The sequence below is a fragment of the Oncorhynchus tshawytscha genome, linkage group LG16 (genome assembly GCF_018296145.1).
Source record: "Oncorhynchus tshawytscha isolate Ot180627B linkage group LG16, Otsh_v2.0, whole genome shotgun sequence".
In the NCBI taxonomy this organism is placed as follows: domain Eukaryota; kingdom Metazoa; phylum Chordata; class Actinopteri; order Salmoniformes; family Salmonidae; genus Oncorhynchus; species Oncorhynchus tshawytscha.
The window spans coordinates 5,786,958-5,813,904 of NC_056444.1; the positions used below are offsets into that span (position 1 = coordinate 5,786,958).

General features: G+C 43.3%; 1 protein-coding gene across 1 annotated transcript; it reads left to right on the plus strand.

Annotated features, from left to right (window-relative positions):
• The first annotated feature begins 1,914 nt into the window (after positions 1–1,914).
• Positions 1,915–17,638, plus strand: tram1 (translocation associated membrane protein 1). The gene is made up of 11 exons (XM_024405826.2): positions 1,915–2,243; positions 4,162–4,225; positions 7,659–7,783; positions 8,026–8,142; positions 13,600–13,658; positions 14,042–14,126; positions 14,303–14,373; positions 15,381–15,485; positions 15,761–15,904; positions 16,246–16,400; positions 17,371–17,638. Exons 1-11 carry the CDS (start codon positions 2,121–2,123, stop codon positions 17,439–17,441), a joined length of 1,119 nt encoding a protein of 372 aa, XP_024261594.2. The 5' UTR covers positions 1,915–2,120; the 3' UTR covers positions 17,442–17,638.
• Positions 17,639–26,947: the final 9,309 nt, after the last annotated feature.

Sequence of the window (26,947 nt, forward strand, 5' to 3'; positions counted from 1 at the left end):
AAAAAAAAAAACTTACCCCACGACCACAAAGCAGCCAATCTTTTGGAGCGAAGCATTGTCAAGAGGAGGCATCACCTCTGGTCAAGACCCACTGTTAAATTGAATATCGCCTGGTTCGGGGGAGGGGGAGCTCCGGCTGGGAAATAACAGTCATCCAACTCAGAATTATAAGTCGGGAACTCTGTCCTCTTTCTAGAATTACATCCTGAAGACCAATGACGTCATGATTTGACCTTGTTCCCCCCCAGAGTTCCTAGTTGTCTTGGAAAGCACCACGTATCCAGAGAATGACAGACTTTGATGACAAAGTTTGATGACAAAATTTGCCCACGAAGGACCGCCGCGCCACCTTCCTGTTCATGTGAGCACAGCACAACGACGTGAGTCCAAACTTGTATATTACGCTGCTGCATAAATGATGTAATATGCCAGGGAGATATGCATACTGTAGCTAAGAAAGTACTACTAAGTGTATGTTGTTTAGTAAGCTGTTAGTAGCCCATGTGCCTCACCAATAATTTGGTCTATTTTCCCCACTTAATTTCTCCTACTGTTCTGACTTGGTTGTGCACAAGTAGCCTATAACCTGTTTTGGAGAAATTTAATCATTGACTATTGTAAGAGCTTTCATTGTCTGCTTATATGCCCCCTTTATTTATCCTACGGTTCTGACTTGGTGTACAGGGAGAACACTGTAGGAACGGCCCATGTTCTGAATTCTGTCGCTGTACATTTCAAAAGTGTTGAAGAGTTTTGACTACATCCATCCTAGCTCGCTCATTAATGTCTTTATCGAAATGGCAGATTGCAGATTGCCTCTTGTCGTCCCCTTCTGCCATAGTTTGTACATCTCAATTGTCAGTAGAAACCACATTTGTTTATTAAGAAAGTCAGCCATATCAGCTATGTTTGGCTAATTCAGTAAATGAGGTTGAATTAACTGTTTCGCTGCCAGACAAGGCTCCACTGATAGCCAGGTGTAGCAGTGGTAAGGTGTTGGGACTCTCTGTGACAGCTTTATGTAGGCCCTAAAAGTTTGTGGGCACCGTTTGTCACCATTATAGTGCAATTCATGTATTGTTTAGTGTAGTGTAGTGGCTTTGCTGGCATGCATCCCCTACTTTTGTTGTTGTTTTTGTTTGCCCCACCAAGATGTACAGGCTAAAATCGCCACTGCGTCAGGCTTCTTCTTCTTTGGACTTTATATGGCGGTTGGCAACCAACTTTAAGGTGCATTACCACTACCAACTGGACTGGAGTGTGAACCTCAGTTCATCTTTCAATCACCCACGTGGGTATATGTGTAACAGTATAACTTTAGACCGTCCCCTCGCCCGGGTATGGGCGCGAACAAGGGACCCTCTGCACACATCAACAACAGTCACCCACGAAGCATCGGTACCCATCGCTCCACAAAAGCAGCGGCCCTTGCTTGCAGAGCAAGGTAAACCACTACTTCAAGGTCTCAGAGCAAGTGACGTCACCGATTGAAACGCTATTTAGCGCGCACTCCTAACTAAGCTAGCCGTTTCACATCCGTTACATATGCTCCTAAAAACCAATGAAGATAGGCGGGACTTGCATCCATCAATGCGTCACAAATAGAATCAAGTTCTATTTTAGCGCCTGGCCATGCAGACGCTCGTTGACGGTGTCAGCAGTTTGGATGCAATGATTGAATAACCTGTATGTGCACGTTTATTTTGCAACGCCCGGGCACATAACGTGAGCGGTGTGGTCATCATGTAGATTGAATATACTTGCGGGGTTGTAGTTGGCATTTGGCACATAAAACCGACGGTCTGCATACTCCGGACATATAGGGGGCGGTAAACCACTCACGAACATTCTAGAGGGTGTGTAAAAAAAAAAAAAAAAACTCTCTAGCAGCAACGCGCATCGGCTAGATCCTCCCACAAAAAATAAGAGTGACTCGATATTCGTTTGTTGGCCCGTGGTTATGTGTGTGTGTGAGAGAGAGCAGCAGGAGGAAGACTGGTGGCTTTCTTTAGAGCTGACGGGGACGGACAGAAAACAATACCGAATACGTGCTCATACCCGATTCACTCTGCTGCTGAGTCGCACCGGTCAATAAAAGTTCACTTTTGGGAGACGTAAAAATGGGGATCCGCAAAAAGACCAACAAGAACCCGCCGGTGTTGAGCCACGAGTTTATCATCCAGAACCATGCCGATATTGTGTCCTGTGTTGCTATGGTGTTCCTCCTCGGGTTGATGTTTGAGGTAAGGCTTGTCCACAGGTTGGAGGGGTCTGGGATATGCAGTAAGACCTAGCTTTCCAAATAGGCCATAATGAGCCTAACTATAATGTGTCAACTGGGCAGACAAGATGATTTTGTTCCGTCAAAGTCTCTTGAAAACTGACATGGCTGATCTACTCTTCCTGCTCTAGTGACAAAGTTTTTTTTTGTTAGGTTGTCCTTATTGTAATATTCAAGTAAATGGTAATAGCAGAAGTGTCTTTTGAGTTGAAAAGGCGTGTAGTAGCCTAGTTAGATTTAAAACTGTAACCCATCTGTCGGGTTGCCTATTGTCTGGTCACTTGTACATTTGAGTAACTTGGCCTACGTCGTATAACAACATAAAAGTGTAGTATTTGGGACAACAAAGTAGACTAACTGGAACGAGCGTTACATAGATTGTTACATTTTAGCCACCACAAAAATTGCAATTTCGCTGGCTACAATATTGTGCAAGACTGTCCAGCATCGGATACTTTTTTATTCGCAAATAAAGTGTAGGCTACGTGGCAATCACTGGGTGATTGTGAGCTTGTCATCGTTTATAGATAGCCCCGCTCGTTCGGAAAAACCAAAGTTAGATCCATAAAGTCCTTAGGATCGCCTATTCCGTTAACAAATTTGAAGAGCTTAGGTTTAAAAAAAAAAATGTATTGTTGGTTTACACTGAATTATTTTTTGGGGGTTTCATGTTTAGCTTTCTAGGTAGGCTACACGAATCATCCTTTACTAATGCTGCGTTCATGTGCTAGTTGTAACTAGGAAAGTTTTACTTGCTAACTGGTTGTACTTATACATGTGCTGCGTTCATCAATTTGCAGGTTGTACATTTCCGAGTTTCTTAGTTCCGACTTCGACGTGAATGCAGCATAAAATTCAGCGCCAGCATTGAGCCGAGGAGACTCATTATGGGAGTTTGAGTTCTTGTGCCTTGATGTGCTGTTGACATTGACGATGCACATCTAATATAAATAACCTACTGCATTATAAAACAGCGTTGTACGAATGTATAGTTATGAATCAGTCTTCCCATATTTATATACGTCTTAATAAAATCCAAATCTCCGGTTTTCCATTCAATCTTATCTGTAGTATTGGATTGAATGGTTTGCAAGCTCGACATCAAATTGTATTTGTCACATACACATGGTTAGCAGATGTCGATGCGAGTGTAGCGAAATGCTTGTGCTTCTAGTTCCGACAATGCAGTAATAATCGAGTAATCTAACTAACAATTCCAAAACTACTACCTTATACACACAAGTGTAAAGGGATAAAGAATATGTACATAAAGATATATGAATGAGTGATGGTACAGAACGGCATAGGCAAGATGCAGTAGATGGTACAGTATATACATGTGAGATGAGTAATGTAGGGTATGTAAACAAAGTGGCATAGTTTAGTGATACATGATACATGTATTACATAAAGATACAGTAGATGGTATGGAGTACAGCATATACATATGAGAGGAGCAATGTAGGGTATGTCACTTTATATAATGTTTACATGTGTTTCTGTCTGATACTGTGTGGTCTAGTCAGTAAATCTACAATGCTACCTGGTTTATGTAACACTGCTGTAAGCTACCCACAGAGAGGCCAGAAGGCTAATGAGAGAATCATGCTGTGGTTTGCTTTTAGTCAATGACTCAGATAAAAGCACCTGGGTGTGTCACAAACGGCACCCTATTCACTATATAGTGCACTACTTTAGACCAGAGCCAGGCTAAGTAAACGCACAATATAGGGTGCTATTGGGGATATTCACTATATAGTGCACTACTTTAGACCAGAGCCAGGCTAAGTAAACGCACTATATAGGGTGCTATTGGGGACTGAACCCTGTGTTTTCATGTCCTTTAATCAATCCTCTCCCTTTTCCCCACTGTGATGCAGGTCACCTCGAAGGTTGCAGTGCTGTTCATCACGGTCCAATACAACATTACCATCTCTGCAAACGGTCAGTAACTTCTTTAGTGGCTCCACCTGAATGTGCGTTTCTCTTTTTTTTTCTTCACTGGGTCAAACAGTGAAGCTCTAAAAAGACAAAGGATCTTGTATGGAGGTTGTATGGAGGTTGTATGGAGGTTGTATGGAGGTTGTATCTTCCTCTTATTGCTTTCCTAACTTTTTTTTCTGTGACATGTTATTCTGAATGAATGGCAAGTCAACAATTACCTTCTGTTCTTGTCCACCTGTTCTTTAGTGTGTGTGTGTGTGTGTGTGTGTGTGTGTAACTAGTTTGCCTGTTATCCAGTATAGAAACAATGACTAGAATCTACAGACTACTTGTAGTTGTTGAATTAGAAGGCCTCTCCTGTGTGTTAGAGAATAGAAGTTATCACATGGCCTACCATTTCCAGAACACCTTCTTTCACAGCTTTCCTTTTTCCCTGTGGAGCTACGTTTAGTCTTCCTGATTTTATAAGGTCCTCCTGCTAGGTCCTCCTGCTAGGTCCTCCTGCTAGGTCCTCCTGCTAGGTCCTCCTGCTAGGTCCTCCTGCTAGGTCCTCCTGCTAGGTCCTCCTGCTAGGTCCTCCTGCTAGGTCCTCCTGCTAGGTCCTCCTGCTAGGTCCTCCTGCTAGGTCCTCCTGCTAGGTCCTCCTGCTAGGTCCTCCTGCTAGGTCCTCCTGGAAGGATTGGGGCTGGAGTGTAACAGGCCACAATATCAGAGGTCTTGTGTGAGTCCCAAATTGCCACCTATTTCCTAAATATTGCTCTATATTTGACCAGGGCCCATTGGGTAGTGCACTATCAAGGGTACCATTTGTGACACAATCCTCGTCTCATCTCAAGGTGAATGAATGTTATTTTACACACTCCTGCATTTAAAGCCACGAATGACAAGAGGGCTTGTGGAATGATGGAATGTGCTTTACGATATTGGATTTTATTTGAAGAGCTGATAGTCTTATCAGAGTCAGGACGCCCGTCCAAAATACCACCCTATTCCCTTTTATATAGTGCACTACTTTTGATTAGAGCCCTATAGACCCTGGTCTAAAGTAGTGCACTATATAGGAAAGAGAGTGCCATTTGGGACGCAAACCCCCCTCAGTCATTCATTATTAACAGGCTGATGTTTGTTGACGCTAAATTACTACAGTAGCGGGTCAGGCAGGACTTTGGTAGTGATGTTGCTTGAGTAAAACCTTGTGCTTTTAGAGGCTTCGTGAAGCAAAGATGTTTAAATAGTGAAGTAACTTTAGTATAATTGTAACGATGCATCTGTATTCGAGGTCGACCGATTGATTTTTTTTTTTTAGATGCCGATACCTATTTTATTGGAGGACCCAAAAAAAAGGCAATACCGATTTAATCGGACGATTTAAAAAAAATATATATATATTTCTAATAATGACAATTACAACAATAATGAATGAACCCATTTATTTTAACCTAATATAATACATTAATAAAATCAATTTAGTCTCAAATAATGGAACATGTTCAATTTGGTTTAAATAATGCAAAAACAAAGTGTTGAAGAAGAAGGTAAAAGTGCGATATGTGCTTTGTAAAAAAAAAAAAAGGTTAAAAAAAAAAAGATTAAAAAAAGCTAACGTTTCAGTTCCTTGCTCAGAACATGAGAACATGTGAAAGCTGGTGGTTCAATATTCCCAGTTAAGAAGTTTTAGGTTGTAGTTATTATAGGGATTATGAGCATCGACTATTTCTCGCTATACCATTTTATATTTCATATACAGTTGAAGTTGGAAGTTTGCATACACCTTAGCCAAATGCATTTAAACTCAGTTTTTCACAATTCCTGACATTTAATCCTAATAACAATTCCCTGTTTTAGGGAAGTAAAGGGCTGTTTGAATGAATGCTTACGAGCCTACTGCTTCCTACCACCGCTCAGTCAGACTGCTCTATCAAATAGTAGACTTCATTATAATAAACACACAGAAATACGTAGGTCATTAAATAGTCAAATCCGGAAACGATCATTTTGAAAACAAAACGTTTATTCTTTCAGTCTGTGTTTTATCTAACGTGTGGCATCCTTCAATGTTACGTCATAATTATGTAAATCAAATCAAATCAAATTTTATTTGTCACATACACATGGTTAGCAGATGTTAATGCGAGTGTAGCGAAATGCTTGTGCTTCTAGTTCCGACAATGCAGTAATAACCAACAAGTAATCTAACTAACAATTCCAAAAAACTACTGTCTTATACACAGTGTAAGGGGATAAAGAATATGTACATAAGGATATATGAATGAGTGATGGTACAGAGCAGCATAGGCAAGATACAGTAGATGATATCGAGTACAGTATATACATATGAGATGAGTATGTAAACCAAAGTGGCATAGTTAAAGTGGCTAGTGATACATGTATTACATAAGGATGCAGTCGATGATATAGAGTACAGTATATACGTATGCATATGAGATGAATAATGTAGGGTAAGTAACATTATATAAGGTAGCATTGTTTAAAGTGGCTAGTGATATATTTACATCATTTCCCATCAATTCCCATTATTAAAGTGGCTGGAGTAGAGTCAGTGTCATTGACAGTGTGTTGGCAGTAGCCACTCAATGTTAGTGGTGGCTGTTTAACAGTCTGATGGCCTTGAGATAGAAGCTGTTTTTCAGTCTCTCGGTCCCAGCTTTGATGCACCTGTACTGACCTCGCCTTCTGGATGACAGCGGGGTGAACAGGCAGTGGCTCGGGTGGTTGATGTTCTTGATGATCTTTATGGCCTTCCTGTAGCATCGGGTGGTGTAGGTGTCCAATTATGGAAAATGAATTACGGTCTTTGTTAGGAAGAAACACAGTTAGCAACGAGTCAGGCGGCCCAAACTGCTGCATATAACCTGACTCTGCTTGCACTGAGAACTCAAGAGAAGAGACACACTTTCCCTAGTTAATATTTCCTGCCAACATGCATTTATTTGAACTAAATATGCAGGTTTATAAAAATATACTTCTGTTTTGTTTTTGACACTGCAATGTAATCGGCCATAGTTGGTGTCCAAAAAGGTCCAAAACTTGAAATCGGCCCAAATTAATCGTCTGTACAGATTTAATCGGTCGACCTCTAATCTGTATGCATCTCTTCCATCAGAGGGTCCAGAAGAGACTGTTTTGAACAACTTCTTATCAATGTATATACAGTATAATAAGGCAACTATGAAGAGTTATAAAAGGCTTAGTAAATGCTTCGTGTCTCCCTACTAGAGAAGAGCGTAGTGAACCACTTCCCCCACGGTATGCAGGATCTTCAGCTCAGAGGCTGCCTGCTAGCAAGGAATCTCGTTACGTTCTAGAAGGCGGTGATGTTCTATTTGCTAATAGAAAGCATTGGGGCCGTAACGTCAAGGCTCTATGAACAGGCTCGTGAAGGGCTCATGCGTTCTTTATGTCTCCCTATCAGAGGGCCTGCCAGAGGAGAGTGTGGTGAACCACTTCCACCACGGTCTGCAGGATGTGGCTACGGTCTTCTTCTACATGCTGGTGGCTATCATTATCCACGCCATCATTCAGGAGTATGTTCTGGACGTAAGTACTGGCACTCACTCAAACACACTTCCTATGTTTTTCTGTACATTTTCATTGGTTATTCTAGTCTTATTTGATAATTTAAAAAAAATCAAACATTAAAACAAATTACATTCAAGACAACCACGGATCCGTTTGATATTCTGACGGCGAAGTTGATCATCCGACACTGATAATCGCTGATCAGTTTGACCTCGATTGACTCATTGTCATGTGTCTCTTTAAAAAAAAAATGTATATAGAAAATCAACCGGAAGATGCACTTCTCGAAGACCAAGCACAGCAAGTTCAACGAGTCAGGCCAGCTCTCTGCCTTCTACCTGTTCTCCTTCGGATGGGGAACCAACATCCTCATGTCGGTAGGTAGATGTGTGTGTGTGTGTGTGTGTGTGTGTGTGTGTGTGTGTGTGTGTGTGTGGCACGAGCATCGTTATATCAGTACATGGTTTAAACTATTTGTTTACGTGTGTGTGGATGTTAATTAGGTGATTTAAAAAAAAAAAGTTTTAATACTTGACTATTTGTTTACTGGGTATAACTGTCTGTGTGTTTTGAATCTGTGTGTGTGTCTGCATTGGGCTCTTGACTTTGTCTGAAAGTGGGGGTGGAAGAGCTTGGTGGGAGGGGCTCTTGACTTTGTCTGAAAGTGGGGGTGGGAGGGGGGCTCTTGACTTTGTCTGAAAGTGGGGGGTGGAGGGGGGCTCTTGACTTTGTCTGAAAGTGGGGGTGGAAGAGCTTGGTGGGAGGGGGGGCTCTTGACTTTGTCTGAAAGTGGGGTGGAAGAGCTTGGTGGGAGGGGGGCTCTTGACTTTGTCTGAAAGTGGGGGTGGAAGAGCTTGGTGGGGGGCTCTTGACTTTGTCTGAAAGTGGGGGTGGAAGAGCTTGGTGGGAGGGGGGCTCTTGACTTTGTCTGAAAGTGGGGGTGGGAGGGGGCTCTTGACTTTGTCTGAAAGTGGGGGTGGGAGGGGGCTCTTGACTTTGTCTGAAAGTGGGGGTGGAAGAGCTTGGTGGGAGGGGGGCTCTTGACTTTGTCTGAAAGTGGGGGTGGAAGAGCTTGGTGGGAGGGGGCTCTTGACTTTGTCTGAAAGTGGGGGTGGGAGGGGGCTCTTGACTTTGTCTGAAAGTGGGGGTGGAAGAGCTTGGTGGGAGGGGGGCTCTTGACTTTGTCTGAAAGTGGGGGTGGAAGAGCTTGGTGGGAGGGGGGCTCTTGACTTTGTCTGAAAGTGGGGGTGGAAAGCTTGGTGGGGGGGGGGCTCTTGACTTTGTCTGAAAGTGGGGGTGGAAGAGCTTGGTGGGAGGGGGGCTCTTGACTTTGTCTGAAAGTGGGGGTGGAAGAGCTTGGTGGGAGGGGGGCTCTTGACTTTGTCTGAAAGTGGGGGTGGAAGAGCTTGGTGGGAGGGGGGCTCTTGACTTTGTCTGAAAGTGGGGGTGGAAAAGCTTAGTGGGGGGGGGGCTCTTGACTTTGTCTGAAAGTGGGGGTGGAAAAGCTTGGTGGGAGGGGGGCTCTTGACTTTGTCTGAAAGTGGGGGTGGAAAAGCTTGGTGGGGGAGGGGGGGGCTCTTGACTTTGTCTGAAAGTGGGGGTGGAAAAGCTTGGTGGGAGGGGGGCTCTTGACTTTGTCTGAAAGTGGGGGTGGAAAAGCTTGGTGGGAGGAGGGTCTTGACTTTGTCTGAAAGTGGGGGTGGAAAAGCTTGGTGAGGAGGGTCTTGACTTTGTCTGAAAGTGGGGGTGGACAAGCTTGGAGGGGGGTGTTGACTTTTTTATTGGCGCCGCTGTCGACATGAAATGTTTCAAATGAACTTGTCTCAGCAGCATGTAGTTAATGCAGAGAGGGTGGAAATGTCTTATTTGGTGGTTATTACTTACCGAGCCAAGCAGACAGACCTGGCGCCGGGGGGGCTCTTGCACTGGAATTGTATTACTGTCTACTTAAATCCTGCTTTACCACAAACATGAAGTTCAAATACCAACACTTAGACAGACCATTGAGTACTTTTTGAAGTGACAGTTTGGCTCGATAATCTCCATCTGCACTGTATCAACACAATGGACAGCACCCTACACACTAAAGCAAGGCGGTTTTGGTAATGAATATAGGCTACAAGCAAGGCGGTTTTGGTAATGAATATAGGCTACAAGCAAGGCGGTTTTGGTAATGAATATAGGCTACAAGCAAGGCGGTTTTGGTAATGAATATAGGCTACAGGCAAGGCGGTTTTGGTAATGAATATAGGCTACAAGCAAGGCGGTTTTGGTAATGAATATAGGCTACAAGCAAGGCGGTTTTGGTAATGAATATAGGCTACAAGCAAGGCGGTTTTGGTAATGAATATAGGCTACAAGCAAGGCGGTGTTGGTAATGAATATAGGCTACAAGCAAGGCGGTTTTGGTAATGAATATAGGCTACAAGCAAGGCGGTTTTGGTAATGAATATAGGCTACAAGCAAGGCGGTTTTGGTAATGAATATAGGCTACAGGCAAGGCGGTTTTGGTAATGAATATAGGCTACAGGCAAGGCCGTTTTGGTAATGAATATAGGCTACAGGCAAGGCCGTTTTGGTAATGAATATAGGCTACAGGCAAGGCCGTTTTGGTAATGAATATAGGCTACAGGCAAGGCCGTTTTGGTAATGAATATAGGCTACAGGCAAGGCCGTTTTGGTAATGAATATAGGCTACAGGCAAGGCCGTTTTGGTAATGAATATAGGCTACAGGCAAGGCCGTTTTGGTAATGGGCTGTTTTTAATAGGTGAATAAACCCAATGTGAATACAGCTGAAAACACACAACTGTCTTGCCACAATAATGCCCGCTAAATGTTGAAAGTAGTAGCCTCGTTATTCATGCAAAACAAAATTACCCCAATAACAACATTGTGGTGGATGTGAGGGCCGCCACCGAGTCAGAGGACCGGGTGGTCTCTCTCTCCGAGACCAACTTTTAAATGAAGGTCTTCAATCAGGTCAAGGCCGCAGGACCCGACGGTATTCCAGGACGCGTATTCACTGTAATTTTCAACCTCTCCTTGTCCCCAGTCTGTAATCCCCACACCTTTTTATGATGACCGCCATCATTCTTCTTCCCAAGAACACTTAAGGCTTCGTGTAACAATAACTACCACCCTGTAGCACTCACATCTGTAATCAGGAAGTGCTTTGAGAGTTATGGTTATGGCAACATATTAACTCCGTTAGCCCAGACACCCTAGACCCACTCTAATTTGCATACTGCCCCCAACAGATTCACAGATGACTTTTTTTTATTTTTTTAAATCCCCCCCAATTTTCCCCCAATTTTCCGATGGGCTGCAGTGGAGCGGGTCAAGCGCTTTAACTTCCTTGGTGTCCACATCACTGGGTCCTCAATGTTCTACAGCTGTACCATCGAGAGCATCATGACTGTCCCACATCACTGGGTCCTCAATGTTCTACAGCTGTACCATCGAGAGCATCATGACTGTCCCACATCACTGGGTCCTCAATGTTCTACAGCTGTACCATCGAGAGCATCATGACTGTCCCACATCACTGGGTCCTCAATGTTCTACAGCTGTACCATTGAGAGCATCATGACTGTGCCTCCGTCCCTCTCCTCGCTCCTCCCTGGGCTCGAACCAGGAACACATCAACAACAGCCGCCCTCGAAGCATCGTTACCCATGCAGAGCAAGGGGAACAACCACTCCAAGTCTCAGAGCGAGTGACGTTTGAAACGCTATTAGCGCGCCCCCCACTAAACTAGCTAGCCATTTCACATCGGATACACCAGCCATTAGGCTGATAGGCTTGAAGTCATAAACAGAGCTGTGCTTGCGAAGAGCTGCTGGCAAAACGCACAAAAGTGCTGTTTGAATGAATGCTTACGAGCCTGCTGCTGCCTACCACCACTCAGTCATACTGCTCTATCAAATCATAGAATTAATTATAACATAGTAACACACAGAAATACGAGCCATTGGTCATTAATATGGTCGAATCCGGAAACTATCATCTTGAAAACAAGACGTTTATTCTTTCAGTGAAATACGGAACCGTTCTGTATTTTATCTAACGGGTGGCATCCATCAGTCTAAATATTCCTGTTACATTGCACAACCTTCAATGTTATGTCATAATTACGTAAAATTCTGGCAAATTAGGTGGCCCAAACCTTTGCATATACCCTGACTCTGCGTGCAATGAACGCAAGAGAAATCGCACAATTTCACCTGGTTCATATTGCCTGCTAACCTGGATTTCTTTTTGCTAAATATGCAGGTTTAAAAATATATACTTCTGTGTATTGATTTTAAGAAAGGCATTGATGTTTATGGTTAGGTACACCTTATTTGGAACTGACCCTGTATATAGTATGATTACCCTGTATATAGTGGAACTGACCCTGTATACAGTATGATTGCCCTGTATATAGTGGAACTGACCCTGTATATAGTATGATTGCCCTGTATATAGTATGATTGCCCTGTATGTAGTATGATTGCCCTGTATGTAGTATGATTGCCCCGTATGTAGTATGATTGCCCCGTATGTAGTATGATTGCCCCGTATGTAGTATGATTACCCTGTATACAGTGGAACTGACCCTGTATATAGTATGATTGCCCTGTATATAGTGGAACTGACCCCGTATATAGTATGATTACCCTGTATATAGTATGATTACCCTGTATACAGTAGAACTGACCCTGTATATAGGATGATTACCCTGTATATAGTATGATTACCCTGTATACAGTGGAACTGACCCTGTATATAGTGCATTTGGGAAGTATTCAGACCCCTTGACTTTATTCTTATTCTAAAATTGATTAAATTGTTTCCCCCCCTCCTCAATCTACACACAGTACCCCATAATGACATCACAATACCCCATAATGACATCACAATACCCCATAATGACATCACAATACCCCATAATGACACAATACCCCATAATGACATCGCAATACCCCATAATGACATCACAATACCCCATAATGACATCGCAATACCCCATAATGACATCGCAATACCCCATAATGACATCGCACTACCCCATAATGACATCTTTTTTTTTAAATGTTAGCAAATTTATTACAAATAAAAAACGGAAATATCACATTTACATAGACCCTTTACTCAGTACTTTGTTGAAACACTTTTGGCAGCGAGTCTTCTTGGGTATGATGCTACAAGCTTGGCACACCTGTATTTGGAGAGTTTCTCCCATTCTTCTCTGTGAATCACTTCAAGCTCTGTCAGGTTGGATGGGGAGCGTTGCCGCACAGCTATTTTCAGGTCTCTCCAGAGATGTTCGATCGGGTTCAAGTCCGGGCTCTGGCTAGGCCACTCAAGGACATTCGGAGATATGTCCCGAAGCCACTCCTGCATTGTCTTGTCTGTGTGCTTAGGGTCGTTGTCCTGTTGGGGCGAAGGTTCACCTTCCAGTCTGAGGTCCTGAGTGCTTGGGAACAGGTTTTCATCAAGGATCTCTCTGTACGTGACTCCGTTCATCTTTACCTCAATATTAAAAATCATCCTATCCTGGTGACACTTCTGGAGGGGGGTAGGATTTTAACGAGGAGCTAGCTGGAGCTTTGCAGCGGCCTCTCTGCGGTCTGAGTTTTAAATCCATTGTGGCTGGTGAAAGCTAAATAAGATAGCTCATTTTACAGCTGGAGGCGGGGTGTGAGACGGAGTTGAGTGAATTCAAAATGAAATATAAAAGGCGTGTCACGTTATTCACGTAGCCAGCCACACAGATTTAGCATTTCTCCTCTCTCTTCTTGTCCTCCTTATGATCATATATATTTCTTTCTTTCTAATATTCTCATCCAGGAGAACTTCCTGTCCAACCCAGTGAATCTGTGGGAAGGCTACCCCCATACCTTGATGCCGTAAGTACTGAAGTCAAACCATGTAAACACAATGCAAACAAGTACTTTTGTATAGATGTTAAGGGAAGTAGCTGGGTTTGTTTAAACATACAGGTTGGTACTGACTCTCGTATGGAAGGAGTCTTTAGTCCGCATTACTCATCCTATGTCCCATTTTTGTTTCTAAAACAATAAGATTAGTGATCTTAATTATTCTGAGATATTTGATTGCAAATGATAGCTACTTTTTTGAGGAGAAAGGTTTACTCACTGTGATCTACCTAGCTTAGTTGAATGCACTGATTGTAAGTTGCTCTGGAGAAAGGTTTCTGAAAAATAACCAAAAAATACAAAATGTAAGGTAGAATTGAAAGACATGGTGTTTTTGTTTGTCCTGCTTGTAGGTTTCAGATGAAGTTCTTTTTCATCTGTCAGATGGGCTACTGGCTTCACGCTCTGCCCGAGCTCTACTTTCAGAAGACCAAGAAGGTGAGTGTGTGTGTGAAGTTACTGAACTAAAGTAGAATGGCATTTCGTGTTTGATTTCCATACGTTAGCATTGTTTAACAACATTTTTTTTTTGAACATTTGCTTGAGGGCATTAAGCTCACTAACAGAGTGAGTATTTTACTGACATCGTGTGTGTGTGTGTGTGTGTGGTGTAGGAGGATATTCCTCGGCAGTTGGTGTATATCGCTCTGTACTTGGTCCACATCGCAGGAGCCTACATCCTCAAGTAAGACCTGGTTCACGTCAACGTCACTGCGGGTTCACGTCAACGTTACTGCGGGTTCACGTCAACGTCACTGCGGGTTCACGTCAACGTCACTGCGGGTTCATGTCAACATTACTGCGGGTTCACGTCACTGCGGCTGTGGGTTCACGTCAACATTACTGCGGGTTCACGTCAACATTACTGCGGGTTCACGTCACTGCGGCTGCTGGTTCACGTCACTGCGGCTGCGGGTTCACGTCACTGCGGCTGCGGGTTCACGTCACTGCGGCTGCGGGTTCACGTCACTGCGGCTGCGGGTTCACGTCAACATTACTGCGGGTTCACGTCAACATTACTGCGGGTTCACGTCACTGCGTTCACGTCACTGCGGGTTCACGTCAACATTACTGAGGGTTCACGTCAACAGGCCGCGGGTTCACGTCAACATTACTGCGGGTTCACGTCAACGCGGCTGCGGGTTCACGTCACTGCGGGTTCACGTCAACTCGGCCGCGGGTTCACGTCAACATTACTGCGGGTTCACGTCAACGCGGCTGCGGGTTCACGTCAACATCACTGCGGGTTCACGTCAACGCGGCTGCGGGTTCACATTACCGCGGGTTCACGTCAACGCGGCTGCGGGTTCACATTACCGCAGGTTCACGTCAACGCGGCTGCGGGTTCACATTACTGCGGGTTCACGTCAACATTACCGTGGGTTCACGTCACTGCGGCTGCGGGTTCACGTCAACATTACCGCAGGTTCACGTCATTGCGGCTGCGGGTTCACATTACTGCGGGTTCACGTCAACATTACCGCGGGTTCACGTCAACATGCTGTTCTTTATTATTATTGAGTAGGCCTGCTCCCACGCTCAACCTTAGCTGAACTTAGTAGCTCCAATATGTCCCAATACTTTATCTACTTTTTGGTGCTTTCTGGGGCCTTTTTTATCTTACAAAAATAGATCATGGTGATAGCTACCTCTCTATGAAGCGTCTAACGGCGTCCATTTTGTGTCTTCCAGTCTGAATCGTCTGGCTCTGGTCCTGCTGGTGTTGCACTGCTTCGTAGAGCTTCTCTTCCACGTGTCCCGCCTGGTCTACTTCAGCAACGAGAAGAGACAGACTGGGTGAGCACACACACACACACACACAGAAGAGACCGACTGTGTCAGTTGAGGTCACACACTGAGTGAGTTGAAGTTGAGGACACACAGCATACTTCAAAGCCCTACAAGATGCCATTTTAGCATTTTAGACAAGGAAGTTGGTCTAGCTAGCTACACTCTCTTATTAAGGTCTTGAGTAATGATAGTGTTTATATCAGTTGGAAAAAGAAGATGGAGAACGAAGGGAGGCAATAGATGTTATGGGCATCTAACGTATGTGTGTGTGTGTCTCCTAGGTTTACTGTCTGGGCAGTACTGTTTGTTCTTGGACGGCTGCTCACCCTGTCCCTGTCTGTCCTGACTGTGGGTTTCGGCCTGTCCAACGCTGATGAACAGGTACTGGACCTGGCTATCGGAAACTTCAACGTGCTCTTTGTTCGGTAAGAGAGAGAGAGAGAGTGAGTGGGGGGATGACTTGACTAGACCGAGACTGAGCAATATGAACCGCAGATAGGCGCAATGCAAGACTGTAACCTCACACTGTGTCTGACATGTGCATTGCATTTCATGTGCACGGTGCATTGTATTTCACTCTACTGCTAGATCAAAACACCAGAGACATTTAGCCTTGGTTGTGGTGGAAGTTGGCCAAGCTGTTTAATTTGTGAATTGCTGTGAAACCACATAAATGAATCAACCTTCATGAATCAACCACTTCATGAATCAACCACTTCATACTTTAAGTGTGGCTAACACCTTTTTTTAATATCCTTCCCCAAAGGATCACTGTGCTGGCGACCATCTGTGTGACTCAGGCCTTCATGATGTGGAAGTTCATCAACTTCCAGCTGAGGAGGTGGAGAGAGCAGGCCCAGGCCCAGCCTGTGAAACCCAAGAAGCCCCAAGCTCCCAAGAGCAAGTCCAAGAAAGACAAAGGTGAGCAGAACTACATACCAGAGGATAGTTGCAGAAACCCAGGAAGCGACACTATGTAACCCAGGAAGCGACACTATGTAACCCAGGAAACACTATGTAACCCAGGAAGCGACACTATGTAACCCAGGAAGCGACACTATGTAACCCAGGAAGCGACACTATGTAACCCAGGAAGCGACACTATGTAACCCAGGAAGCGACACTATGTAACCCAGGAAGCGACACTATGTAACCCAGGAAGCGACACTATGTAACCCAGGAAGCGACACTATGTAACCCAGGAAGCGACACTATGTAACCCAGGAAGCGACACTATGTAACCCAGGAAGCGACACTATGTAACCCAGGAAGCGACACTATGTAACCCAGGAAGCGACACTATGTAACCCAGGAAGCGACACTATGTAACACTATGTAACCCAGGAAGCGACACTATGTAACCCAGGAAGCGACACTATGTAACCCAGGAAGCGACACTATGTAACCCAGTAACCCAGGAAGCGACACTATGTAACCCAGGAAGCGACACTATGTAACACTATGTAACCCAGGAAGCGACACTACGACACTATGTAACCCAGGAAGCGACACTATGTAACCCAGGAAGCGACACTATGTAACCCAGGAAGCGACACTATGTAACCCAGGAAGCGACACTATGTAACCCAGGAAACACCAGGAAGCGACACTATGTAACCCAGGAAGCGACACTATGTAACCCAGGAAGCGACACTATGTAACCCAGGAAGCGACACTATACTAGAATGCTAGAAAATACACATTGATAATGTGAAAGAATATGTCTGGGGAAAGTTCATTTATATTTTTATATTGTTTTATATATATTTTATATTGTTTTAATGAAGTTATTGTAGTTTTTCAGATTCAAGTGAGGAAAATGTCATTTATACTGTTAGTTTTTTTTCTCTCTTGCTCCATGTACCTTCACTTCCTTCTCTGTCGTTTGCAGCCAATGGAGTGAACGGAGTAAGTTCCAACGGAGCTGATTCGCCGAGATCAAAGAAAGAGAAATCCTCATAAAGTCCCCCCTCCAATCCCTACTCACCCCAAAAAGACTCCCTTATATCCTGTCCCCCTCAACCCTCCAACCCCTACCCACCCCAAAAAGACTCCCTTATATCCTGTCCCCCTTCAACCCCTACCCACCCCAAAAAGACTCCCTTATATCCTGTCCCCCTCAGCCCCTACCCACCCCAAAAGACCCCTATATCCTGTCCCCCTCCACCCCTACCCACCCCAAAAGACTCCCCTATATCCTGTCCCCCTCCACCCCTACCCACCCCAAAAGACTCCCTATATCCTGTCCCCCTCCACCCCTACCCACCCCAAAAAGACTCCCCTATATCCTGTCCCCCCTCAGCCCCTACCCACCCCAAAAAGACTCCCCTATATCCTGTCCCCCTCATGCTGCATCCAGCCTTCTCATGCCACTGCTCTAGCTGTTGTCAACAGCCCAATCCCAAATCCACCCCTAGACCCTATGCCAGGGACCATCAACTAGTTTCAGCCGTAGGCCAAGTTTGATTTTTTTCTTGAGCGGATGGTCAGGGGGCCGGATCATAATTACAAATCATTTGTAGACTGCAAATTGACCGCAAGAAGCCCAAACAGATATAATTTTAAACCTTGCTTACGTTCGTATACAATCACTTTGGAACATATTTCTAAAATTTTAAATGACTTGGAGCTGATTGGCTGGTGTTTCTAGTCTTATGTCCAAACACTAAAAAATACAAATAAAAACGTTTTTAATTTTTTTTTGGTCAACTTGGGGAATGGCCCATGGGCCTCCAGTTGGGGAACCCTGGCCACCCAAGCACTTCTGGAGATCGAAATGTATTGAATTTGGTATAAGCAGTATGGTGAAACTTCAACCTAGATCTTATCATCTGAAGGACTACAGCTCCTTCCAGTAGGACTACAAACTCCACAATGCATCTCGGCTTTATCTGCTCCTTGCCAATCTCAAGTGATCCCGATTATTATTATTATTTTTTATTATTTTATTTTTTTTCTCCCCCCATTATCGTCACGTGCCATTACTACAGAAAAAAAAATAATAATAAAAAAAAATATATATATATAACTTATTTAAGTGCCTATTGATACAGATTGTTTTGTACAGTTTTAAAATTTCAGGAATGATGGAGAAGAAAAAGAAATCAGTGTTTTCATCTGTTTCTAAAGTCAGACATTTCATATGCCATTTTTTTTTTCTTCCAACATTTTCATTTATCAGACTGTATGACATTCTGTTTCTTTAAACAAAAAGGGCTTCTTGAATTCATTGCAATCTGTTTGGAATCACTAGCAGAGAAACTCCATGCACCTGCCTACTTTCCCTCAGTCTGTATCAGAGTTACATCGTTCTTCTTTCTTTGTCTTTTCCAGTAGTTGAAACAGCCTTCATTCCCCCTTGTTTCCTTTCCTTCATCGACACAAGGGGTTACTAGACTGGATAGAATTCATTGCTTTCCCACCACAGTGCGTTAACCTACCAGTTTGTGTGTCCCAAATACCATTCTTATTCCCAATATAGTGCTCCACTTTTGACCAGAGGTGTATTGGTTGTGGTCAAAAAGTAGTGCACTCCAGAAGGAATAGAGTCCCAGACATTCTCTCAGGACACTGGCAGTGAGAATGCAGGACAGGGAACAAGGATTGGAAGCCATTTTAGAGAATTTTGAGTTTTAATTTGCTTTTCAAGCCTTTTGCGTTGGTGCTGTAAAAAAAAAAACCTGAAAAAACGGGTCCCTGTTTTACGTCTCTGTTTAATGCATCCTTCCTGTGGTCTTTTCTTCCCTGAAGCAATCGCTGATCTAACGTGGTTGGATAGGGCTGTTTACCCCAATCCAGCCAATGGTAGGATCAGTGGTCACTCTATGTGGAGGGAGGAAGCTATTATTGATGTGCATTCTATATGGCACCCTATTGCATACATACATTACATACATACACACACACACACACACACATATGTATGCATGCATGCATGCATGTATGTATGTAATGTATGTATGCACGCATGTATGCATGCATGTATGCATACACGCATACACCCACACACAAATATACATATATTAGTGCACTACTTATGACCTCAGCCCATTGTCTCTGTACACTATATAGGGAATAGGGTGCCATGACCACTGCCCATATATATATATATATATATATATGTGTGTCATTTGGGATACAACTGTGGAGTTATGTTGTTTTTAGAGATAATCTAGAGTGCCTACCAAGGCACTGACAGGGTATGTTCCCTATATCTCTCTTTTCAGATCTACATGAAGGGCTGTGAGCTAAATGGCACCCCATTTCCCTATATAGTGCACTACTTTTTGACTAGGACTCAGGTGTAAAGAAGTGCACTATGTAAAGACCGTTAGGGTGCCATTTGGGGATATAGACATTGTATTTATGTCTCCTTTGAACACGAGAATATAATTTTGTTGTTGTAGACATTATGGATAAAGAAATGTTTCGTTCTGTTTTTATGCCCTTTTTTTAGTTTTAACTGAACGTGCCAAATGCTAGTTCTCCTCGTGACACCGGGCATAAACCCCACCCTGGCTCTTTACTGTTGTTAATCATGCCCACTCGTTACCATTAAACATTATTTACACACAATAAGCGTGTCAAATTGTTATTAAACTAAGATGCTATTTGTAGAAATATAGTGAAGTTATATCATGTTTGACTGCGATGTGGTTGTCTTATCTATTTGTTGAATGGGGCGGCAGGGTAGCCTAGTGGTTAGAGCGGTGGACTAGTAACCGGAAGGTTGCAAGTTCAAATCCCCGAGCTGACAAGGTACAAATCTGTCGTTCTGCCCCTGAACAGGCAGTTAACCCACTGTTCCTAGGCCGTCATTGTAAATAAAAATGTGTTCTTAACTGACTTGCCTATAAAGGTAAAATAAAAAATGAACTGACTGAATAAGATGGATGCCTGTCTGCTAAATGACCAAAATGTAATCATGTGGAAATACATATAAATTATAATGAATTTTACTACCTCAACGATCCCAATGAATACACTTCAGCTAGAGGTGGGGAGACTGGTCGCCGGTTCGATACCCGGGGTCGACTAGGTGAAAAATCTGTCGGTGCCCATTGAGCAAGGCCCTAATTGCTCCTGTAAGTTGCTCTATACAGAAGAGAGCCCTATTTGGTAAAAGATCAAGTCCATATTATGGCAAGAACAGCTCAAATAAGCAAAGAGAAATGAAAATCCATTACTTTTAAGTCAATCTGGAAAATTTCAAGAACTTTGAAAGTTTCTTTAAGTGCTGTCTCAAAAACCATCAAGCGCTATGCTATGATGAAACTGGCTCTCATGAGGACCGCCACAGGAAAGGAAGACCCAGAGTTACCTCTGCTGCAGAGGATGAGTTCATTAGAGTTACCAGCCTCAGATTGCGGGCCAAATAAATGCTTCACAGAGTTCAAGTAACAGACACATCTCAACATCAACTGTTCAGAGGAGACTGTGTGAATCAGGCCTTCATGGTCAAATTACTGCAAAGAAACCACTACTAAAGGACACCAATAATAAGAAGAGACTTGCTTGGGCCAAGAAACATGAGCAATGGACATTAGACCGGTGGAAATCTGTCCTTAGGTTCTGATGAGTCCGAATGAGAGATTTCTGGTTCCATCCGCCGTGTCTTTGTGAGACGCAGAGCAGGTGAACGGATGATCTCAGCATGTGTGGTTCCAACCGTGAAGCATGGAGGAGGAGGTGTGGGGGTTGTTTGCTGGTGACACTGTCTGTGATTCATATATATTTATATATATATATATTTTTATGCATCCTTTAATTAACCTTTTGTTTAACAAGGCAAGTCAGTTAAGAACAAATTCTTATTTACAATGAAGGCCTACACTGGTTAAACCCAGCCAACGCTGGGCCAATTGTGCGCCGCCCTATGGGACATAATGTCTATAATACTGTAATAAGCTCACTTAATTGCTGTCACAAATTCCAAACTCTTCACAGTTGTCTCTGGTCATGGTTAGTAATTTCCGAGTGAGCAAACTATTTATTTACTCAAAGCATCCATATAGATAGATGCATTTTTATGTTTTTTTTCTATGGCAGACCACATTTTTTAAAAGATTTGTACAAAAAAAACGAATGAATGCAACTATGTCAAATTGCTTTGTGTTCTACTTGTAGCCCTGGTTGTCCAGAAAATAACATTGTAAACCACTTAATTGTGAGGTTAAATATAAGGGCAGATAAATAAAAGATAATGAAAAGCTGGGTTTCGGAACTGATGGGGTTAAATAAAACAGCTCTGAGATTTAACGATGCGGCTACGAAGGTACTAACGATAAACTTAGCCTTAAGATGCTTTTGGTAACCCGGGCTGTCATTCCAAAAAAGCTCCCCGCGTCACAATGGGATTCGATGAGTTCTAGCTTCCGTTGCTAGGGCTGTCGCTAGAACTTTCAAAACATGATTTGGCATGACAGGCCTTGTATAAGATTGTCAGCTAAATTACTAAAATGTAAATGTAAAATGTAGAGGTCAAAGTTCATGAGTTGAAACTAGGTTAAAATAATTCTATGTAAGGACCACATGGTGGTGCTACACTTCACACAAACTGCGTTAAAATATTGATATGCAATTTTACAGTGAACTGAAATATAGAATTATCCATCTGTGGTTTAAAAAGTCACGTTTTTTTTTAAAGATCATTGCTAGAATTGTCAGTTATGCAAATGAATATTTAATTTGTGAGCTATCACAGGAGTTATGGTAACCTAATGTCTTAATATTGTGTATCATATCAAAGGTTTTGAGATTGTTGACACTATACAGGACAGGAGACCTCTAGGTTTTAATTTCATTAAACAGTTGAAACCTGTAGAAAGCTGATTCAGCGAGAATGTTTGAAGTAGACCAGAACTTTTAGGAGCAGCAGAGGTAACCTACTTAGCCACCGGAGCCGGGGACATTGTTTTCCACTGACAACCATTCCTTTACCCTCATTTCTACACTCGTCTCAAATGGAACCCGATTCCTTACATAGTGCACTACTTTTGACTAGAGCCCTATGGGTCCTGACCAGAACCTTATGGACCCTGACCAGAACCTTATGGACCCTGACCAGAACCCTATGGGTCCTGACCAGAACCTTATGGACCCTCCTGACCAGAACCCTATGGGTCCTGACCAGAACCTTATGGACCCTCCTCACCAGAACCCTATGGGTCCTGACCAGAACCTTATGGACCCTGACCAGAACCCTATGGATCCTGACCAGAACCCTATGGACCCTCCTGACCAGAACCCTATGGACCCTCCTGACTCAGAACCCTATGTACCCTCCTGACCAGAACCTTATGGACCCTCCTCACCAGAACCCTATGGGTCCTGACCAGAACCTTATGGACCCTCCTCACCAGAACCCTATGGGTCCTGACCAGAACCTTATGGACCCTCTTGACCAGAACCCTATGGACCCTGACCAGAACCTTATGGACCCTGACCAGAACCCTATGGATCCTGACCAGAACCCTATGGACCCTGACCAGAACCCTATGGACCCTCCTGACCAGAACCCTATGGACCCTGATCATTACCCTATGGACCCTGGCCAAAAGTAATGATCTATACAGGGAATTGGGTGCCATTTTTGGGATGCATTATTTGGCGATATGTAAAATGTCATATGGAAATTATGATATAATATAGGCCAGCCTATGCTAATTAGACGTATTACTTACATAGTAGATGTAGCAATTACTTAATATAATATTCAACATGATATATAATGTTTCAACATACAAGTTTGCGTATAGCTGGAATCTGATTGGACAGATTTCCTCATACGCTCACTTGCACGTAAATCAGATGTTGTTAGACCTGTGTTGTTATTCTCCTGCTATCAAAGGAAAGGAGGAAGAATGTTTTTGCTGTTTCCTGTCCAAGTTCTAGTCTGCTGTATGATACTGACTGTGTTTCATTGATACCTAGTCACTTTACCCTGCCTTCATGTACACATCTACCTCAAATACCTTATTATTACCTATCCTGATGCCTGGTCACTTTACCCTGCCTTCAGATACATATCTACCTCTAATACCTTATTATTATCTATCCTGATGCCTGGTCACTTTACCCTGCCTTCAGATACATATCTACCTCTAATACCTTATTATTACCTATCCTGATGCCTGGTCACTTTACCCTGCCTTCAGGTACATATCTACCTCTAATACCTTATTATTATCTATCCTGATGCCTGGTCACTTTACCCTGCCTTCAGATACATATCTACCTCTAATACCTTATTATTATCTATCCTGATGCCTGGTCACTTTACCCTGCCTTCATGTACACATCTACCTCAAATACCTTATTAGTATCTATCCTGATGCCGAGTCACTTTACCCTGCCTTCATGTACATATCTACCTCGAATACAGTACCTTGTACCTCTGCATATCCAGCGTAACCTAGTGGTTAGAGCATTGGACTAGTAACTGAAAGGTTGCAAGATCAAATCCCTGAGCTGACAAGGTACACATTTGTCGTTCTACCCCTGAACAAGGCAGTTAACCCACTGTTCCCCGGTAGGCCATCATTGAAAATAAAGAGTTTTTTTCTTAACTGACTTGCCTAGTAAAATATTGATCTGGTACTGGTACTCCCTGAGTATAGCTCCATTATTGTGTATTTCATTTGGCTTACTTAGGGCTTGTAAGTAAACATTTCACAGTAAAGTATACATCGGTTGTATTGCACCTGACAAACAAATGTCAATTTGATTTGGGATCAACTTAATTAATGACCTATTATTGTTGTTATTGCTCTTATAGAGGCACAGCGGTCTAAAGGCCCTGCATCTCAGTGCAATAGGCGTCACTACAGTCACAGGTTCGAATCCAGGCTGTATCCCATCCGGCCGTGATTGGGAGTCCCATAGGGCGGGGCACATTTGGACCAGCATCGTCCGGGTTTGGCTGTTCCTAGGCCGTCATTCTAAATAAGAATTTGTTCTTAACTGACTTGCCTAGTTACACAAATGTTACATTTCAAATAAATAAATAACAATGAGTGAGAGGGAACATGCACGTAGCATTTTGTTGGACCGTGACTAACATGTGTATTGCGTGTCTATGACAAAAATAGACGTAATCTTGAATTATTGATCACCTGATCTGCCTATTCATGTTATGACTACTGCAGTAGTATATGTGTTGATTATTACGTATCATTCAGAGTAATTTATGTCTCTGGGCTGTCGTGTGTGTGTGTGTGTGTGTGTGTGTGTGTGTGTGTGTGCGTGCGTGTGTGTTGTTAGCGTGCGTGTAGTGTGCGTGTGTGTGTGCGTGTGTGTGTGTGTTAGCGTGCGTGTGTGTGTGTTAGCGTGTGTGTGTTAGCGTGCGTGCGTGTGTGTGTTAGCGTGTGTGTGTGTTAGCGTGCGTGTGTGTGTAGCGTGTGTGTGTGCGTGTGTGTTGTGTGTGCGTGTGTGTTAGCGTGTGCGTGTGTGCGTGTGTGTTAGCGTGCGTGTCTGTTAGCGTGCATGTGTGTGTGTGTGTGTTAGCGTGCGTGTGCGTGCGTGTGTGTTAGCGTGCGTGTGCGTGTAATTTAGCCCAAACAACTACCTCTTTCCCAACTGTATTTAATTTTAATTTATTTATTTATTTTGCTCCTTTGCACCCCATTATTTTTATTTCTACTTTGCACATTCTTCCATTGCAAAACTACCATTCCAGTGTTTTACTTGCTATATTGTATTTACTTTGCCACCATGGCCTTTTTTGCCTTTACCTCCCTTCTCACCTCATTTGCTCACATTGTATATAGACTTGTTTATACTGTATTATTGACTGTATGTTTGTTTTACTCCATGTGTAACTCTGTGTCGTTGTTTGTGTCAAACTGCTATGCTTTATCTTGGCCAGGTCGCAGTTGTAAATGAGAACTTGTTCTCAACTTGCCTACCTGGTTAAATAAAGGTAAAATAAATAAAAAAATATAAAAAAATGTGTGTGTGTTAGCGTGCATGTGTGTGTGTGTTAGCGTGTGTGTGTGTGTTAGTGTGTGTGTGTGTTAGCTCACTCTGAGACCATGTCATGAGTCAGGTTCTAGAATTCTCTCTTGGTTCTTTCTGCTTTGTTCAGCTCTTCCCTTCTGCTCCATCCCAAATGGCACTGCATTCCCATAGGGCTTTGGTCAAAAGTAGTGAACTACACAGGCAATATAGGGTGTCATTTGGGACCTAACCTTCATCTACAGCAATGATCATTGCTGATATGTTTACTCCATGTTACTAATCAAACTATGTACAATCACTATTTATTATAAATAATAAATTAATGTACATTGTATATTAATTTCATTCAATGTTCTATTTATGAATGACTTTTATGGAAAAACCTTCTGATGAATAAACTAATGTGTAATAAGCACCTTTTAGGCCAATAACTCAATTTGTGTTTAGTCTACGTGTTAATGTAATTATTAATAAACAGGTTATAGGTTCAGCAATATGTTAGGCTATGGCTACTGTCAAGTTAGCCTATCAAAGAACTACGTCTTTGTATCCTATCCTCCCTTGATGAAACTAACTTCACGCTGTTTCTCCTTGCTATACCACACATTGGACAGGTTGTTGCTGCTTGGTTATGTCGAGGCAGGGCAGTGTTCCATACCAGAGAGAGAGAGACCCCGCTAATCCAGGTGCTCCTCTCTGTGGTAGTGTGTGTGTGTATGATAGTGTGTGTGTGTGTGGTAGTGTGTGTGTGTGGTGTGTGTGTGTGTGTGTGTGTGTGTATGGTAGTGTGTGTGTGTTGGTGTGTGTGTGTATGGTAGTGTGTGTGTGGTAGTGTGTGTGTATGGTAGTGTGTGTGTGTGTGTGGTAGTGTGTGTGTGGTAGTGTGTGTATGGTAGTGGTAGTGTGTGTGTGTGGTAGTGTGTGTATGGTAGTGTGTGTATGGTAGTGGTAGTGTGTGTGTGTGGTAGTGTGTGTATGGTAGTGGTAGTGTGTGTGTGGTAGTGGTAGTGTGTGTGTGTGCGTGCGTGTGGTAGTGTGTGTGTGTGCGTGTGGTAGTGTGTGTGTGTGTGTATGGTAGTGTGTGTGTGTGTGTGTGTGTATGGTAGTGTGTGTGTGGTAGTGTGTGTATGGTAGTGGTAGTGTGTGTGTGTGTGTATGGTAGTGTGTGTGTGTGTATGGTAGTGTGTGTGTGTGTGTGTGTATGGTAGTGTGTGTGTGTGTGTGTGTGTATGGTAGTGTGTGTGTATGGTAGTGTGTGTATGGTAGTGTGTGTGTGTGGTAGTGTGTGTATGGTAGTGGTAGTGTGTGTGTATGGTAGTGTGTGTGTGTGTGTGTGTGTATGGTAGTGTGTGTGTGTGTGTGTGTGTGTGTGTATGGTAGTGTGTGTGTGTGTGTGTGTGTATGGTAGTGTGTGTGTATGGTAGTGTGTGTATGGTAGTGTGTGTGTGTGGTAGTGTGTATGGTAGTGGTAGTGTGTGGTAGTGTGTGTGTGTGGTAGTGTGTGTGTGGTA